At 40.9% G+C, this 17,521-nt stretch overlaps 1 protein-coding gene across 2 annotated transcripts; it reads left to right on the top strand.

Annotated features, from left to right (window-relative positions):
• Positions 1-10,062: 10,062 nt before the first annotated feature.
• Smp_073560.1 (G beta-like protein gbl) lies at positions 10,063-17,300 on the top strand (the record flags this gene model as incomplete). Of its 2 annotated transcripts, XM_018793215.1 has the most annotated exons (4): positions 10,063-10,182; positions 10,221-10,466; positions 13,023-13,277; positions 16,374-17,300. In XM_018793215.1, 4 exons carry the CDS (start codon positions 10,063-10,065, stop codon positions 16,704-16,706), a joined length of 954 nt encoding a protein of 317 aa, XP_018647750.1. In that variant the 3' UTR covers positions 16,707-17,300. The 2 variants fall into 2 exon arrangements, with proteins under 2 accessions (XP_018647750.1, XP_018647751.1); XM_018793216.1 differs by lacking the exon at positions 16,374-17,300 and having other exon boundaries at positions 13,023-13,644.
• Positions 17,301-17,521: the final 221 nt, after the last annotated feature.

Genomic DNA, 17,521 nt, shown 5'->3' with positions numbered 1-17,521 from the left:
TATTCTATCGGCTATACGCGCTAAATGAGATAATGAGGTTTCAGGATCTTGTGCATCCAAACAGTGTTGGACGTAGCATGGGAGAGCTTGTATCCATCCTTGTTTTAGGACTGCTTCACCCACCGTGTTATCACCCATTAACACTTGGAGGTGACGCAAAAACTGTGACGGCGACCGATCACCTAGTGTTTCACCTTGAAAAAGTCTTTGGATTCTTTGACTATCTGATAATGATAAACGGTTTATTATCTCTCGTCTTAAGATGGTGTATGGTTGTGGTGATGGTGGATCTAAAATCAAGTCACGGACTTCTTTGGCGACTGAAGGAGGAAGGATAGAACACAAGTCTCTATAGCGAATCCCTTCAGATTTGATATTGTGTCTCGTGAAATAATGCTCTAGTTGAGCAAACCACAACTCAGGATCACTACGATCAAATTCTGGAAGTAGGGATTTCGTAGTTATAACAGTGTCTATCACCACTGGTGACAAATCCTCCAGATTATGGGTTTCTATTGAGTCTGACATGAGGTATGTGACAAATATAGCAATAAAGTTAGCACGAAAAATGGTTACTATAACACGAATAACTTAAGACAATACGGAATAAACTAGTTATATACTCAACTTAGTTTACGGATAATCCGGTCTACTTTTACGATTAAGTAAAAAAAAAAAAAGATTAATAACAGAAATGAGGTTAAATTGTGTTCAAAAAGGGCTCACCACTTTCGTGCCTTTAGGTAACCCTCGTGCTATTGATAGAAGAAACCAGAGAAGTAGTGAATAGGTCTTTATTTCGATCTTCGCGCAGTCACAATGGAGCGTGGGATTATCTGTTCAGACAAACAAAGGCTCTCAACATTCCATATAAGATAGTAGGGAATATAACGCTTACAAAAGGTAAGGAAGTGAATGAATACTTGAACAATACTGTTTTAGCATATGCCTGGTTGTTTGGGGTCAACTCTTAACCAACCAACCTGAGCTGTTACACACTCACCTAAGGTTTTTGAGTTAAAGTCTATTCCCCCTATTTCGAGTCAGCTAACGCCATTTTGGCCCGACAATATCGAGTCCTGGTCCTGCTACGCAGAAGCTGATTTTTGCATGCACGGAATCACGGACTCGCGCACACGATTCCTCGCGGTAGTTAAGGCGTTACCGCGCGAATTTAACAGGTACGTAACACCTAGTATGTTTACTAGTGATGGTCTCGAACCTTACGAAACGCTTAAGCTATCGATTTTAAAACGAGGAGATCTAACTGATCGACAACGGTTAGACCAACTCCTTAACAATATCGGCCTGCAACATGGTTCTACGACAGACATGTTGCTAAGAATGAGAGAGGTTATCGGCCAACGAACTTTCGATGATGGCCTATTCAGACAACTTTTCTTGTCTAAACTCCCTCAAAAGGTGCAGGCAGTGCTCGTCTCGTTTCAAAACAACGCCATAGACGAGCTGGCTGCATCTGCCGACTGCATCTTAGAAATCACAAAATCATCTAAGGCCGAGGTTTTTTCCGTAAAGGAAAAACCTCAATCGACCCCGACTGACATAGCTGAAGTATGTCACACGCTTGCACGATATCTTAGAGTTCGTAATGACCGTAGTCGGTCAAAAACCCCGCGTAGAAGTGTATCACGTGGGCGATCTGTCTCTCGACCACGAGAGACGGATAATCCCGACTGGTGCTGGTATCATAACCAGTACGGTAAGTCTTCCAGAAATTGCAGGAAACCCTGCAATTATCCGACCTCAAAATCGAATGACACGAAAAACAGTTCGGGAAACTTCCCAGCCGGCATGCGTTAACGGCAACCGTAGCCGGCGAACACAGCCGCCTCTTATATGTCACTGATGTGACGACGAAAGTTCACTACCTCGTCGACACCGGCGCAGAAGTTGGCGTTCTTCTAGCGAACCCCGACGACAGACTTCGCGAGTCTGTTTCAAGTTTACAGAGGGCAAACGGAAAACCGATCAATACTTACGGTAAAAGGTACGTCTACCTTAACGTGGGTTTACGCAAACCCATACACTGGATTTTCGTGGTTGCAGATGTCTCTATGCCAATCATTGGTATGGATCTGTTACAATACCACAATCGACTCATCGACACACGCTCACGAAGGTTAATAGACGGAAACACTAAGTTATATGTTTGCGTCAAAGAAAAACCTCAATCGACCCCGACTGGCATAACCGAACTATGTCACACACTCACACGATATCTCAGATTTCGTAATGACCGTAGTCGGTCAAAAAACCTGGCATAAAGTGTCTCACGTACGCGATCTGTCTCTCGACCACGAGAGATAGACAACCCCTACTGGTGCTGGTATCATAACCAGTATGTCAAGTCTTCTAGAAGTTGCAGAAAACCCTTCAATTATCCGAACTCCAAATCGACTGACACAAATAAAAACTCGGGAAACTTCCCAGCCAGCACGCGTTAACGGCAACCGTGGCCACGAAAGTTCTCTACCTCGTTTTTCCCGCAAATTCTAACGACAGACTTCACGAGTCTGTTTTGAGCTTACAGGCGGCGAATGGAAAACCGATCGCTACGTATGGTAAGAGGTACGTTTACCTTAACGTGGGTTTACGCAAACCCATACACTGGATTTTCGTGGTCGCAGATGTTTCTATGTCAATCATTGGTATAGACCTGTTACAATACCACAATCGACTCATCGACACACGCTCACGACGGTTAATAGACGGAAACACTAAGTTATCTGTTTGCGTAACTCCATGTTCTGGTTGCAGGTTGTCCCCAGTCACGATTAAGCACGCCATAGACCCCTTGTACCAATCATTACTCGACAAATACTCCGGAATATACCAACCGCAATCTAAATTGCCTTGTGTAACCAGCAATGTTACACATCACATCTCGACTACAGGACCACCTGTATTCTCGAAAGCCCGTCGACTCGCTCCCGAGAAGCTTAGGTTAGCCAAAAACGAATTCGACCATATGATAGACTTAGGGATAATTCGACCATCAAATAGTCCATGGTCATCCCCATTGTACATGGTCCCTAAAAAGGACAGCAATGATTGGCGGCCAACTGGTGATTATCGGCGTCTGAATGCTAAAACCATTCCCGATCGTTACCCGTTGCCTCATATTCACGACTTGACAGCTACCTTGAAAGGTACAACTGTCTTTTCGAAAATCGACTTAGTTAAAGCTTACAACCAAATACCTATGGCAACTGACAACATTCCGAAAACCGCCATCATAACTCCTTTCGGACATCACATCTCCAGCATCTGGACATTGTTTTCGATCGACTCCAAAGGCATGGCATTACTGTAAACATTCAGAAATTCCAAATCGGAACCAACTCCTTAGACTTCTTAGGACACTCTATTGATGTCCAGGGCATCCAACTCCTTAGAAGCAAAGTGGCGGCCATTCTGGATTACCCAGAACCGACCACGGTCAAGCAGTTGCGAACTTTTAACGGACTTGTAAGTTTCTACAGACGGTTCATACCCAAATGCGCATCCCTTATGAAACTGTTAACCGACCAGATTCGTGGAAATGCAAAATCAATTAGTTTAGACGACACAGCCCGTAAAGCATTCTCCACAGTTAAGGAACACATTGCTAAGGCAACCCTGCTTGCTCATCAGGACACTCAAGCGCCCATTAGTATCGCCGTAGACGCATCCGACTCAGCAATCGGAGGAGTCTTACAACAATGGGTTAACAACTCGTGGCAACCTTTAGGATTTTTCTCGAGACAGTTGCTAGACGCGGAATCTAGGTACAGCACATTCGGTAGGGAACTCCTAGCTATGTATTGTGCTGCACGACATTTCCAACATTCCATCGAAGGAAGAGAATTCACGCTTTTTACCGATCATAAACCTCTTACCTTCTCTTTAAGTTCATATTCAGACAAGTACTCACCGCGAGAGTCTCGACAACTCGACTACATTTCTCAGTTTACTTCAGACATACAACACATTTCTGGAGCTAACAATGTAGTCGCAGACGCCTTGTCTCGAATTAGTTCCTTGAACAGTTTCCAAGGAATCGACCTTCTTAAACTCGATCAGCTTCAAAAAGAAGACATTGATCTTCAGCATGAGTTATCCTCGACAACTCTTAAACTAAGTATTAAGCAGGTGGGAACAGGTAACGAAACCTTACTATGTGACACATCTACAGGTAAGGATCGTCCCATCGTTCCAAAATATTATCGACGCAACGTCTTCAATACGTTGCACAATCTTTCTCATCCAGGTGCTCGTGCAACAGTCAAACTTATAGCCGAACGGTTTTGATGGCCTGGCATGAATAAAGACGTGAGGGAGTGGGCACGCTCCTGTGTAAGCTGCCAGAAATCCAAGGTGATTGGACACAACAAATGTCCCTTAGGCTCTTTCGAAACACCTGACGCTCGTTTCGACCACGTTCATCTAGATTTGGTAGGACCGTTACCCGATTCAAACGGATACTCATATCTCTTAACATGCGTAGACCGTTTTACTCGATGGCCAGAAGCCGTACCGATTAAGGACATTACTGCTGAAACCGTGGCTCGCGCTTTCGTCGAACGATGGGTGGTAAATTTCGACTGCCCTTCAGCCATCACTACAGACCGTGGACGCCAGTTCGAGTCTGGACTTTTCCACTGTCTGACCTCACTATTAGGAATCACGCGCTTCCGAACGACCGCCTACCACCCACAAGCAAACGGGGTGGGTAGAACGTTTTCATCGACAACTTAAAGCTCCAATATCAGCTACAGACGTTCCACAGTGGACCAACGCCCCTCCACTCGTCTTACTAGGTATCCGCAATGCAGTGAGAGCTGACATTGGATACACTGCATCTCAACTCGTTTATGGAACGACACTCCGACTCCCAGGAGAATTCGTAGATCCTTCGCCTTCTTCAATGGACATGGATCTAAACTCCTACACAAGCAGGCCTACAAACGCAATGCGTTCAGTTAAACCTGCTCACACTCGACCTCAATCAACTGATGTTTCCGTTCAACCTGACTTACGACATAGTACACACGTCTTCGTTCGTCGAGACTCACATCGACGACCTCTCGAATCAGCATACGAAGGACCCTTCAAAGTTCTTCAGCGCGAACCTAAGTACTATGTAGTCGATAAGAACGGTACGAACGATAGCATCAGTATCGATCGACTCAAAGCAGCGTACTCAGAAGGAAACCTTAGCTACGTCGAATTTCCTTCGGTACAATCGTACGACACGGCTCCTACACTCGTAGTACCCTACACGACAGCCGACACACACCTTGATACTTCGTCAACGTCGAAAGATAAACTTAAGACAACGCGTTCTGGAAGAAGAGTAAGATTTCCAGAACATCTTAACGAATATTGCACGTAGGACACAAGCTGTATCTTGAATTCCCCTTTCATTGTTTGTTATAAAAAAGGTTTTTTAATACGCTCATTTTTTTATTTAATTAAAAAAGACAAAGAAAACAAAACATTTTCATTTTTTTGAGCGTATTTATATTTTATATATAAAAAAGAAGCCATTTTTTTCCGATCGCTTTTACGCATTTTGCAAGTGTATCAGTTTATTATTTTTTTCCGCTCATCTTGTGTCCTTACGCAAGTACGAGTGTATTTTCGACATGCACTCACACGTTCTACTTTTCCAGGACGGCTGGAAAAGAACGACGAAGTTTCACAAGGAACCGAAATTTTCATTGTATTTTATTTCTTTATTGTTATGTTGTACATCATGGTCCCTTAGTTTAAGGAAAGACGACCAGACACTGCTAAACGAAGCAAGCTATCAGAAGAGTGTTTACCAACGACAAACTCGTTGGGTTAAAACTTCTGGCTGGTCACGTCTTAGGGTCATCACTACCTCACTGGAGTGGGAGTGATCTGTAGCTGAAAATAATTCCCCAAAATCAATAGCTCACTAAGTGTTCGACATTGGATGCTGACCACATTGTTTAAGTGGACTTGTTTAACTGAAGGCTTTCGGTCATGCATCCGTACCAGATCACGTTACGACTCAGCGTGGGACATAGCTCCTACGTTCACTAGCCAGATTAGAGCAAACGCTTCTCGATATATTGATAACGCATCAAATATATCTTTCCGATCTCTTCGCATATGACTTCTGATTTCGATTGGTTGGGGAACGCTTCGAATATAGGTGTTACTGGTTGCTAGTTGCAAAACCACAGAACTAGTCGTATCTTCAGGACCGAATGAATTACACCCCAAAATTCTGAGACATTGCACAATGCACTGCAGCCCCACTGACTGTGATATTCAATAAGTCACTTGACCAAAATGTCTAACCTACGGACTGGAAGGATGCAATCGTCACTCCAATACATGAAACAGGACCGAGACAAATTCCATCAAACTAAAGACCTGTCAGCCTCACCAGTGTCGTAGTTAAGATACTGGAAAGAATAGTCAAAAAGACCATAATGACATTTGTGTAAACCAACAACTTGTTAAACAGCGAACGACATGCTTTCAGAAAAGGTTTATCTTGCACAACTAACCTCCTTATAGCAAGGGAGCACTGGACAAAGGTTCTAGACAATGGAAGATCAGTGGGTGTGGTCTACATAGACTTCAGCGAAGCGTTTGGCAAGGTGCCGACAAATAGCCTACTCTTGAAGCTACAAAATCTTGGTATTGCCGGAACTCTCTTTAAATGGTTTAGGGATTTCCCAGTAGGTTGTCGACAGAAAGTAAGAGTAAATTCCGAGCACTCCACCTGAAGACCAGTACTGATTGTAGTACTTCAAGGTTCTATCCTAGGTCATTTACCCTTTATACTGTATGCAAATGATCTCCCAAGTATAGCAGAATCCCCAATGTTATTATACGCTGATGATGTAAAAATCTGGTGTGAAATAACAGGAGATGCAGATACATGCGCACTTCAGGCGGACCTAAATATTGTGATTAGCTGGTCTAAAGAGTTGCTGATGCCTATCAACGCGACAAAGTGTGTCTACATGCACTTTGGGGATACAAAGATAAATATGTACAGTATAGGAAAAGTGCCTGTACCCTTGGTTCGGTTTCAAAAGGATCTTGAGGTGACGGTAAGCTATGATCTTAGGATCACGGCCCACTGCCGGGAGGTTGTAGCTAAGGGGTTTAGAACCCCGTGGGCTTTAAGAAAGATATTCACCAAGTTAGATACTACCATATTCACTACAGTATACACAACCGTAGTGAGAACTAAGCTTGAGAACTGCGTTAAGGCTGAAAACCCCTGTTTAAAAGGTGACTCAGATATCCTGGAACAAGTAAAGAAGGTGGCTACCCGTGCAATTCCAGAGCTCCGGGGTTTATCATACAAAGAGCGGCTTGAAAAGCTAGACCCCTTTACTCTGTCCTATCGCAGATTATCAGGTGATCTGATTTTGATGTATAGAATACTAAGGAATGATTTTGAGCCTAATATATTCTCTCTTTTCTTCTCAATAAAGCGGGACATTTCAGAGGACATTGTAAGCGAGTAGAAAAGCCGAGAACGGATAAAATACCAGTGACATACAGGTTTTTACACCGAGTCATCAATTCTTGGAACCTGTTACCCGAAGCAGTGTGGTCCGCACCTTTACTTGACACATTCAAGAGAAGAATGGACACTCACAGAAGCATACTAGAAAAGGAATGACACAGGCCGTCGGCCTTCTGTTCTTACTGCACAAATGTGAATCTGAACCAGTGACCTTGAAGACGTCCGCCGCCCAAGTGGGATAACGACTCTAGCACCACGCCTCCCACTTCTAGTTCCTGTTACAAGATTACAGTAATCTGAGGCTTGTGTTACTTCTACTTGTTGTTGACTGCTTTCCTTGATGAATGTAAGTCCGTCGTAGTCTCCTACTAGGTCGTCCACTCACATTTCCTTTTCTAGCAATTGTCACCCACGCTTTGCATGCTCTGTTAGTACACGAAGTACCTTCTGGCTAGACACGTACAACTACATCGATGGCAAGGCCTTGCCGGTGTCTCTACGGTAATTGTGAAGTATAGGATATCGTCGACTAGGAAATGCCTTAGTAAGTTTTTGGTTTCAAATAGCGTGTATGTAGTTGTAGAGTAGCTTATTCACAAGTAACTTCAAGCTCCTATGGATATTAGACGGCTGCAGGTTAGACTAAACCTCGCATTCCCCAAGAAGCCATTCAGTTCTAGGGAAGGTCATCCATGTCTTACTAATTTGTTAGTGCAGACGATGGCTCATGTATCTGTAAGAGCATAAGCTATATGATCTATATATATTTTGCTGTGTTTCAAGATGTTACTCGCCAATCACTGCTATTGAATAAGGTTATCGCCATCTAGATCCATAGGTTGATTAGAATCACCCTGCTACTTTCCAGATGAGAATCTCAAGGAACAAACTACTTACAACCTCTGACCAACAGTTCCCAATCTGTCTTTAAATAAAACCTCCATTGGTTTCAGCAAAACCATGTGCACCAGACTGCTTCCATAGTTAAATAACGTCAGTGCCTTGAAGAGTTTAATTCTGCTGATGTAGTTGGACGTAGATATGCACTGCAACGCAGTAGTTGCCTGAGGTTTTCGTGCGTTGTGGTTACTTCGCTGAGCATTCAAATGGTTTGACGAAGAGCTGTTTCGAGTCTTATATACCACCTACGAAAGATGACACTTAGAGCACTGTATTCAAGTAGCTGGTTCATTTCGTTTTAAGGATGCTTAGGCGTGTTCAGCCTGTGGGAACAAGATAAGGGAAGGGTCTATCTAAACTTCCTTACGGTGAGCACTTAAAACGCCTAAACCTTTCCTCTTATCGTATCGTAAGACGCAAGACTTTATTTTGGCATTCCGTACCTTTAATTATGATTTGAGTGTTAATATGTCTCATCTTTTTACTCCGTCTAGCTCTAATAACCTTCGAAAGGTAGCAAAATGTTCAGAAACCTCGATCTAATAGGCTCCGAGTAGGGTTCCGTTTTTCCCATCGAGTGGTCAGTGACTGGGACTCTTAATCCGAATATTTATCAGCCCCATCAATGTACATTTTCAAGGTAAAACTGAGCCTTCATTACATAACAAACCGCATGGACTAACACAGGTCCACCAACCTACCATTCTTATTACTGTAGAGTTAAGATAGGTGGATCCGGTCCAGTCCAAGTTGTCTGGTTGGAAAAATCCGTAATAGATCCCAGTACCATTTGTCTTAAACTCAAATAGATTAACACAATGCGTGTGATCAGTCCACAAGGTCACTGACTGCTAAAACTGGTTGAACTTCGAACGATAGTCGTAAACAATGGTTAGAGTCTGTAGTTGGCATTGCTCAAAATCGATCTCTGACCCAGATTCATCCTCTTTCCCTGAGTTTTGTGTTTTAAAATATTTCCATACTTTTTATTTCATAAGTTCATCACGTACTCATTAGCTACATCCAATATTTTCGCCCACCAATACCGTTATTATTACCACTACTCTGGCTCTGTGTTGATAATTTCATCTCTGTGGTGATGTAATGTAGTAACTTGAACCAGTACTTGTGTGCTAGGTTTTGTGTTGTTTATGTACTGATTGAGGTGATCTTAATATTCCTTCCCGTCATCGTGATATAAGGATACCATGATGCAATACTAAAGTGATACTATAGAGTTTAAGAAGTGTCTGAATAAATAAGCAGAATTCCAAGCGCCAATTAATGCTCCCATGTGGTTTCGACAATCCAATTTCCCTAGGACAAACTTACCCATTCCTCCTCAAAAGAAACCAAACTTCAAATACCTACTGAAACCACTAGGGTTTCTACAGTGTTGGTTTGAGTAAATACAGCATTGTAAAATGTTCTGAATCGCCCTCTAGATGAGTTCTTTACCACAAAATGACTGGTTTCTGAAAACTTGTAACGGAAATATCAAACTAGTTTTTTTCAACAAATTAATAGCCCCTAATCCCTTTGTAGTATTTTATGTGGGTGGATTTGTAACCTTTACTAAATCTGTAGATAATTTGCTTTGAGGTTTTTATTATCCGTTTTTCCTATGCAGGCACCAACTAATGAAAAACGACTACGATAACAATCTGTCCTTGGCAACTGGAGGTTTCGATCATACTATCCGAATGTGGCAACCAAGCACTGGAAAATATATCCAAGGTTTTCAGCACAATGAATCACAGGTCTATTACTTAAATGTATTCGAAGCTTAAATCTCTAGGTAAACGCTCTTGAATTTTCCCGCGACGGACAGTACCTAGCAGCTGGTGGTTATGGTCGAGTTCGTATCTATGATGTCCAGGGTCCCGCAACACCCTTCGTTATGGTCTCAGATTTCACAAAGAATGTAAACACGGTTGGCTTTAATGACACAGGGAACTGGATGTTTGCAGGAGCTGAAGATCGTGTAGCCAAGATTATAGATTGGCGAGCCGGTGGAAATCTGTGGATAACACGTATTTACCAGGTAATCGTACGTTACTTAGTTGTCAAACTATTTATTAAAACGTCTGGAGGATGGCGGTGAGAAACGTGGACAGTTGTTATTCTGAACTTGAGCAGACTTAACATAACATTTAAAACGAAGCACTTTCCTAGTTCAATGGTTATCCTAAGGTTTTATCCTCCTTTCGTGTCCGCGTTTAGTGTGATTATCTCTCAACGGTTGTTCAGTTTTCCTTTCGTGTTGTTGAGTGTGACAACCTAGATCGACTCCATCTTGCGCAAGTTTCGACTTTGAGTTGTATTGATTTTTTCCTCAAAGCATTAATCCAATGGGTCAAAAAATATTGGGCAGTAATTGAATACTAAAACTTTGAAGTGGTTATTGTTATTACTATTATTATTAATGGCTTTATTATACTAACCTGTGAACGTGTAACTTGGTTGAACAAATAGGTGTAAGTACGTGCTAGTCTTCACAGATTAAAATTTTATAGACATCTTGACTCACATTACTTTTAATCTTTTCACTTTTGTTGTCCCTTAATGCATACTTATTAACTTCAACTTGTAGCTTAGTAAAACGTGGCACAAATCCATGAAGTTACTGACAAGTGGACTGAGCCATGTTGATAGGTGTAGACTACCTGGTTGGGATCCGCGAGATGATAGCAACCGATGGTTAGAGACCTTGAATGACATGGCTCAAAATCGTTTGCAATGGAGAAGGTGCATCCACTCTTTGTGTTCTACCAAATTCTAATCTTCTGAATTCTTCATGTCCCTTTCCTTTTTCTCTTTCCAAATTTATTTCACTGGATTATACCCCTTGAATAACATATTCAAACCCTTATCTTTCACATAATACTTATACTCTTACTACTTCTACCAATATCGTATTTGAATCGACAACTTCATCTCTGTGCTAATGTGGTATGGCAACTCGAACTGATCTACGTAAGTACGAAGTTTTACGATGTGACTGACTGACAATCCTTATCGTGGTTTGCTGGTATCCACTACTGAGGAGTTTTAGTATGGATGAAACAGCTATTTCGCACTCATTTCTCAATGTTTCTGTTTCTTATATAAGGTCGCAATGAAAAATAAACTTAGTAAAGATTATACAATTTAGATAGACAATACAATCAGTGATCTATGATTGTCACCGTTGCTCCCAAATGCCCCGGTACGGCCGAGGGTGGGGGGAGTCAGCTCTCCCTCTCGAAATGCTCTTACATGGCCATGTGCATACAACCACTGTCAGGGAAATCCTACTCACTGTTTTCTTGTGTCGGTGTTGTTTATAAAATTGAGAGGACGAGAAGCAAATGTCTAGCGCCACAACTGGGTTGATGGGTGCGGAGGATCCACCTAAGGGAGTTGGAAAACCCTTATTCAAAACCAATAGTGCACATAGGCTCTAGGATCCCGAAGGAACAAATGGCGTATGAATCAATTATTGGTCACCGGTTACCATGGGACTACATCTCTTTACGTTGCTTCACTGCCTTTTAGATCAGACCTTTATGGTCGAAGACTCCGGGTGTGACCCTCTATTATGTCCCGATAAGAATAGTGAATGGTAACTTTGGGATCCATTTATGGACCAATACTGTGCATATATTTTTTATCGTATAATTGCTAAGTAACTAAACTATTCATATTCATGTCCCCCTTATTATGAGCTTTATTTTGACCCATAAACTATTGTTACACGATTTACCATTCATGAATTACACCCAGTCTATTGATTACTGTTCCCCTTATTCACACCCACATTTGACTAAATCTTGTACAAATGTTATTTTTCATTTTATGGTCGGTTTGATTGGTATATAAATTCAGTATGTTTGAAATACAATGATTCATACCGCACAGGCTGTTCTGGACTTAACTGGCTGGGCTAGGCAGAATGCATGACCAACAAGCACTCTAGGACTGCTCGTACGGGTTTCTTGTGCCATTGGTTCGATCGATAATTCACTGCTCTCTGATTGGAGATATCACGTTATGCATTAACAGGGCATCCAGGCGGCCACAAGTTATAACACCCTCTAAGAAAACCACCTTCGGTCTGGGCACCTGGGCAGTATCATAGCCCACACAAATCAAGTGACTTGTGTGGCGCATGTGTATTCGATGCCCCTTTGTACCAATATTTATGTGTTCAAATAAATAAATAAATGCCACCGTTATGAAGTTTATAAGCCATGGATAGCTATAGAACGCTTTTAGTTTCCTATTAGGTATTTGTATACGTCTTCCGACTTGCCATAGGGATTATCCAAATAGTTTTTACGTAGACGTGCATTGGCTCTTTGTGTAAGCTTGATAAATTTAATTCCATTCTCAGGTTTTATATTCATTTGGACTTTAGAATTGTTGTACTTAAAATCGTTCAACCCTCACATATCGCTCTTTGTTTCTCAGTACTCTAATATTTGACGGACAATTGTGATTGCATAACGTCAGATATTATTACTATCAGTATTACTTTATTATATATTGGAAGCGATCTAAGTCATGTTAGCAATATGCGAAACCAGAACATCATCTGTTCTTTTTTGTTCTTACGTAGACGTCCTCGAGCATTAATACAATGCTGCTTCATCGCAATCAACATGAAATTCTCATCGGAACAAGTAAAGGGGAAGTTATAGTTTGGGACCTTCGCAACAATGCAGCCAATTCTATATGCACTGATGGCCAAAATGAACCTATTCATAGTTTATCTATTGACCAGGAAGTAACTTCATTAGCTGCAGTTAACTCTGCTGGCCAACTTATTGTTTGGTCTTTAACAGGTGATTCTGCTTGGAAACCTATCGAAAAAGTACGTTTATACTTAAGGTATATGCATTTAGATATGTATCTCTACATTTGGGTTTCAAGTTAACGCTATTCTTGATTGAGTATTATTAGAAATAAAGATAATTACAGAGATAATAAAGTAATCTGGTACATTAAGATTACTAGTCCATTTATACTATTAATGATGAATGCAGAGTAACCGTCTCCCTTGGTTTACTGAAGATCAGATGTTTTTTCTATACTTTTTATTGATATCCAGAGATATATCCATGTCTTATATTAGATAAATCTTCATATAATTTATGAAGAGTAACCATTTCTGTGCACTTTAAAATATGTGGAGCTATGTGACATCCATAAAGCCAAATCAACTGTTTGATATTTTGTACAAATGCTATTGCTCTTATTTGCTTCTTAACCATCTGATTAGCTGCACCTAAGCGCTCTAAGACAGCCTACCTATTTTGGAAAATCATTTGGAATATAATAGTTGGAAAATGCTTTGAAAGTCTTACTTTACTGTTATGGTTAATTTGAGGAGCGGGTAGAACAGGTACAGCCAATGCATTCAGTTGTCAGAACATCAACCGCAGCTGCTAGCTTGATGTTCGGGATGGGCTTGCCTATTACGATGGCTCAACTGAGCTATATTGGCTGAAACACATGTTGTTTTAGATCTTACCATATAAGCAAGGTCAGTTGAAGAACCGTAAGACTAAAGATACTAACTTAAGGTCCGAGGGCGAAGTCTTACTGCTGACTTTAGGGATGTGACCAGCAATAAGGTGTTTACCCTAGACAATCATCTGCAGCGATATTACCTCACAATGGAAGGAAGAAATTGAAAAAGGTTGACCCTAAAAATGTCACGCCTCACCTTACACCGCGGACTTCCGACTTCGGTGGTAATATTTCTTGAAGTGTGGATCTAATGCATCAAAAACTTCCCATAAAAAAGACTGTGCACGACCGGCCTCAAGCACTTGTCTCTTGGGCTCTACGGTCCTGCTGGCAAGTCGTTAGGACCACCACTAGTTCAGTTTCCTTCTCAGGCTCCTCAAAATATCTACTGCGTGGGCAACCGGGAAGTGACAACCGCCTTTACACCTCTAATGGCACCCGAGATCATCTTGCTGACGATCGATTCCCTCCGTCGCCGTGTACTGATTCTCCCATCCTTACCACTAACATCTCTCGTATATCTTTATCACCATGAGCCACCAATGCTAATTATTCGAGTTCACGAAATGTTATTCCTGGTCTGAAACCACGCTCTAAACAACATGTTGGAGGTTTTAATGTTTGAACTCTGTATCATATAGGACAATAGGGTTCCTTAGCTAGTACTCTAGAATCTTGCGCCATCAATAAATGCTGTATCTCCAAAACGCGCATACAGGATCCAAGTACAGTCATTTTTTGATCTCAACTTGTCAATATAAAGGATCAGCACGATTTACTCTTCGCGTATCTGTGAGGCCCCACTCGTTTGGCTGTATTATTAAGTTCAAGAGCAAAACAAGTCCTGTCAGACTGGACTCAAATAGGCAGTCGCTTGTGCGCTGTCTGACTAAATGGGACAGTAGAAACTCGAAAAGATAGGGACACACGCCATTGCTTTTGGAAGCTTTCTTAACTTATTTGAGTCGACTGGTATTATGAAACACATCTCAGTGAAGAAATCTACAAAGTTGATAGCTCGCCAGTTGGGAGTTTTCAAGCGCGATAAAATACTGGTCGATTAAACTGTCTCATGCTATTGTCAATTACCTCAATGAAGCGGAGGTCCTTAAGAATTAAAACTCATCAGGATTAGATGACCTTACCTTATTTAACGATAAAAGCGAATTTCTCGTCAAAATAAGGGGCTAAATTATTTGTCATATTTCATTACCAGTGTTCATTCATCCTAGGACCGAGGCGATTCCCATATTCATCTTAAAAAATTGGCTACGTGAACTGTCCGACAATAATTGCAGTACAAGTGTACTTTCAAGTCCCTTTAAAATATTGGCTTCCATCATATTCAGTAGGTTATGCAAAACTCAAACTCGCGAGTAACACACTGTTCTGAGTTTAGATTGTATTGATCATGTTTTCACTTGTCACCAAATTCTTAGGGACATATTATGTAATAGTGAATACGTTTTTTATGTAGACCTTTGATTCGTTAAATAGAACTATGTTCTGAAACCATCTGTTGTAGAAAGATTGGTCAGAAGCATTTGTCAACATACTTTGCGCTTTTTAGTAAAATATCTTAAGGAGAATTATGACATACAGTCACTTGTTTATTGTTTCAACTCGGCAGTGGGGTTGCAAAAAAAATTGCCAATTCTCACCCTACAATTTCTCTATCGATTCCGGCTTTATAAGAAAATGATGATGGGAAAGAAAGGCTTTTCTATCTTCAATTTTTGTATGACACCTTCCTTATGTACATAACCTAGCTTAAATCACACATGGTCGGTCATGTCAATAAATATTTCTAAAATGCAAAGCAATTTCGAAAAACACTAAAGATGGTTTCTGCACTCACCTCATGTAAGTACTGGTGATGGCATAGCAGATGAAGTCAGTCTATGCATCATAATTACTAAAGTGGCTTAAGACACTCTCATGACATCAGTCTATCTGTAGTACATCGGGTTTAAAGCAGCATCACTGAAAGCGATCCTTCTCCTATATCTGTTCGCCAACTTTGTGTTTGATCGTCAGTATTTCGATAGGGACACCATTTGGTTGGTGGTAATTCGATTGGTAAAGCAATCTTAGGGTGCTAGTTTCAATGACCCCAACATATCTTTCTTATGATCCCGCTACTTATATGATGCATATCACTTGTCGGTGCTAGGAGTGGAAATGGAGGCAAAAAAGTAGTTGGTTAATAATATTATTTGGGATATTATCGTTTCGATAATATATGAACTTTTTTCTATGCCCTGAAATGCTAGAAGCACTTAGATCAAGTTTATTCTGCTAACAGCTTTTTGAGAAAGAAATTTAGCGATATCTATTGATTAACATCGAGAATATGCATCAATAGGTGTTAGACTACGATACAATACCTTTCCTTGTTATGTTCACTATAACTTTATGCTTATTTGTTTTCCAACAGAATCGGCAGAAAATACACCCAACATATGTTCTAAAAGTTCAATTTTCACCAGATAGTACATTGATAGCTACTGGGGGAGGTGATGGGAAATTTAATCTTTTGAAGACAGCTGATTTTAGTTTAGTTACAACCCGACAGGGTAGTCCATCAGGTCATCACTGGGTTTGGGATTGCGCATTTTCGGCAGACTCTCGCTTTTTGCTCACTGCGACTTCCGATGGAGTTGCTCGCTTATGGAATTTGGAGACAGGTGAAGTACCCGTTGAATACAAAGGACATCAGAGAGCAATCACTTGTATGGCCTTCCGTGACCATTCTCTAAAGTCTATGTAGTCTTTTACTCAATGAAAACCAAATGAGTCGTATGAAAACAAATGCTTGGTCTTGTGCGTATCATGTTTGCTATTTAATTGCTCCCTAAGACTGGGTCAGAAAGAATGGTAATATTTACTTTTTTAAAGCTGTTATAGACATGAAGTTCTAAGCTATTTGGGAAAATTTCAGTTTGTTTTCTTAGCATAGTACAGCAGATGCTAATGCTTGGAAAGTGCTGCTGTTTATAACACACCAGACTTCCGAATTAGAGTACAATTTCGAACAATTTAATTTATGTGAATTCATAGAAAAATCAATCTTCAATGATTTCACAAGATTTATACTTTTTAAAGTGACGTACTTGCTCTCGTAAGGATCATACAATAAAATACTTGTATTGTGTGAATCCGCATTTTCCTAAGTTATTTAGACCCACAAGTTGTAGTTATTACGCTTCCCGAAGTTTCTTTGTTTGTCGCGCAGGTTTTTGTAGTTAACAAAGAGATTCGTTCTTAAAGCATATCAACTGGACGTTTCCGTTCTGTTTGTTTTCTCAACATGATTTAAATGTATCTCTTTTTTTACTGATATCAATAAAACTATCTTCACCTCTTTTCTCTTTTTATTGTTTTTCTCCTGATTTGCTGGCATACATCTTCAGCCAATATGTCTTAGGTTTCATTGAAATCAAGAACTGACCAATGATCTAAAGTTTAAGCGTTCGCATGTTACCTCCTTCGGGCATTAAAGTCACCTGCAACGAGTACTATGTCTGAGTGTTTAGCTTTATGAAGTTCAGAGAGCTTTCTGTAAAAGTCACCTCTCACTTCATC

Source organism: Schistosoma mansoni, chromosome 1, assembly GCF_000237925.1.
Source record: "Schistosoma mansoni strain Puerto Rico chromosome 1, complete genome".
NCBI classification, from domain to species: domain Eukaryota; kingdom Metazoa; phylum Platyhelminthes; class Trematoda; order Strigeidida; family Schistosomatidae; genus Schistosoma; species Schistosoma mansoni.
Note: the sequence above shows the minus strand (reverse complement) of the source record. Positions and strands in the feature narration are given on the sequence as shown.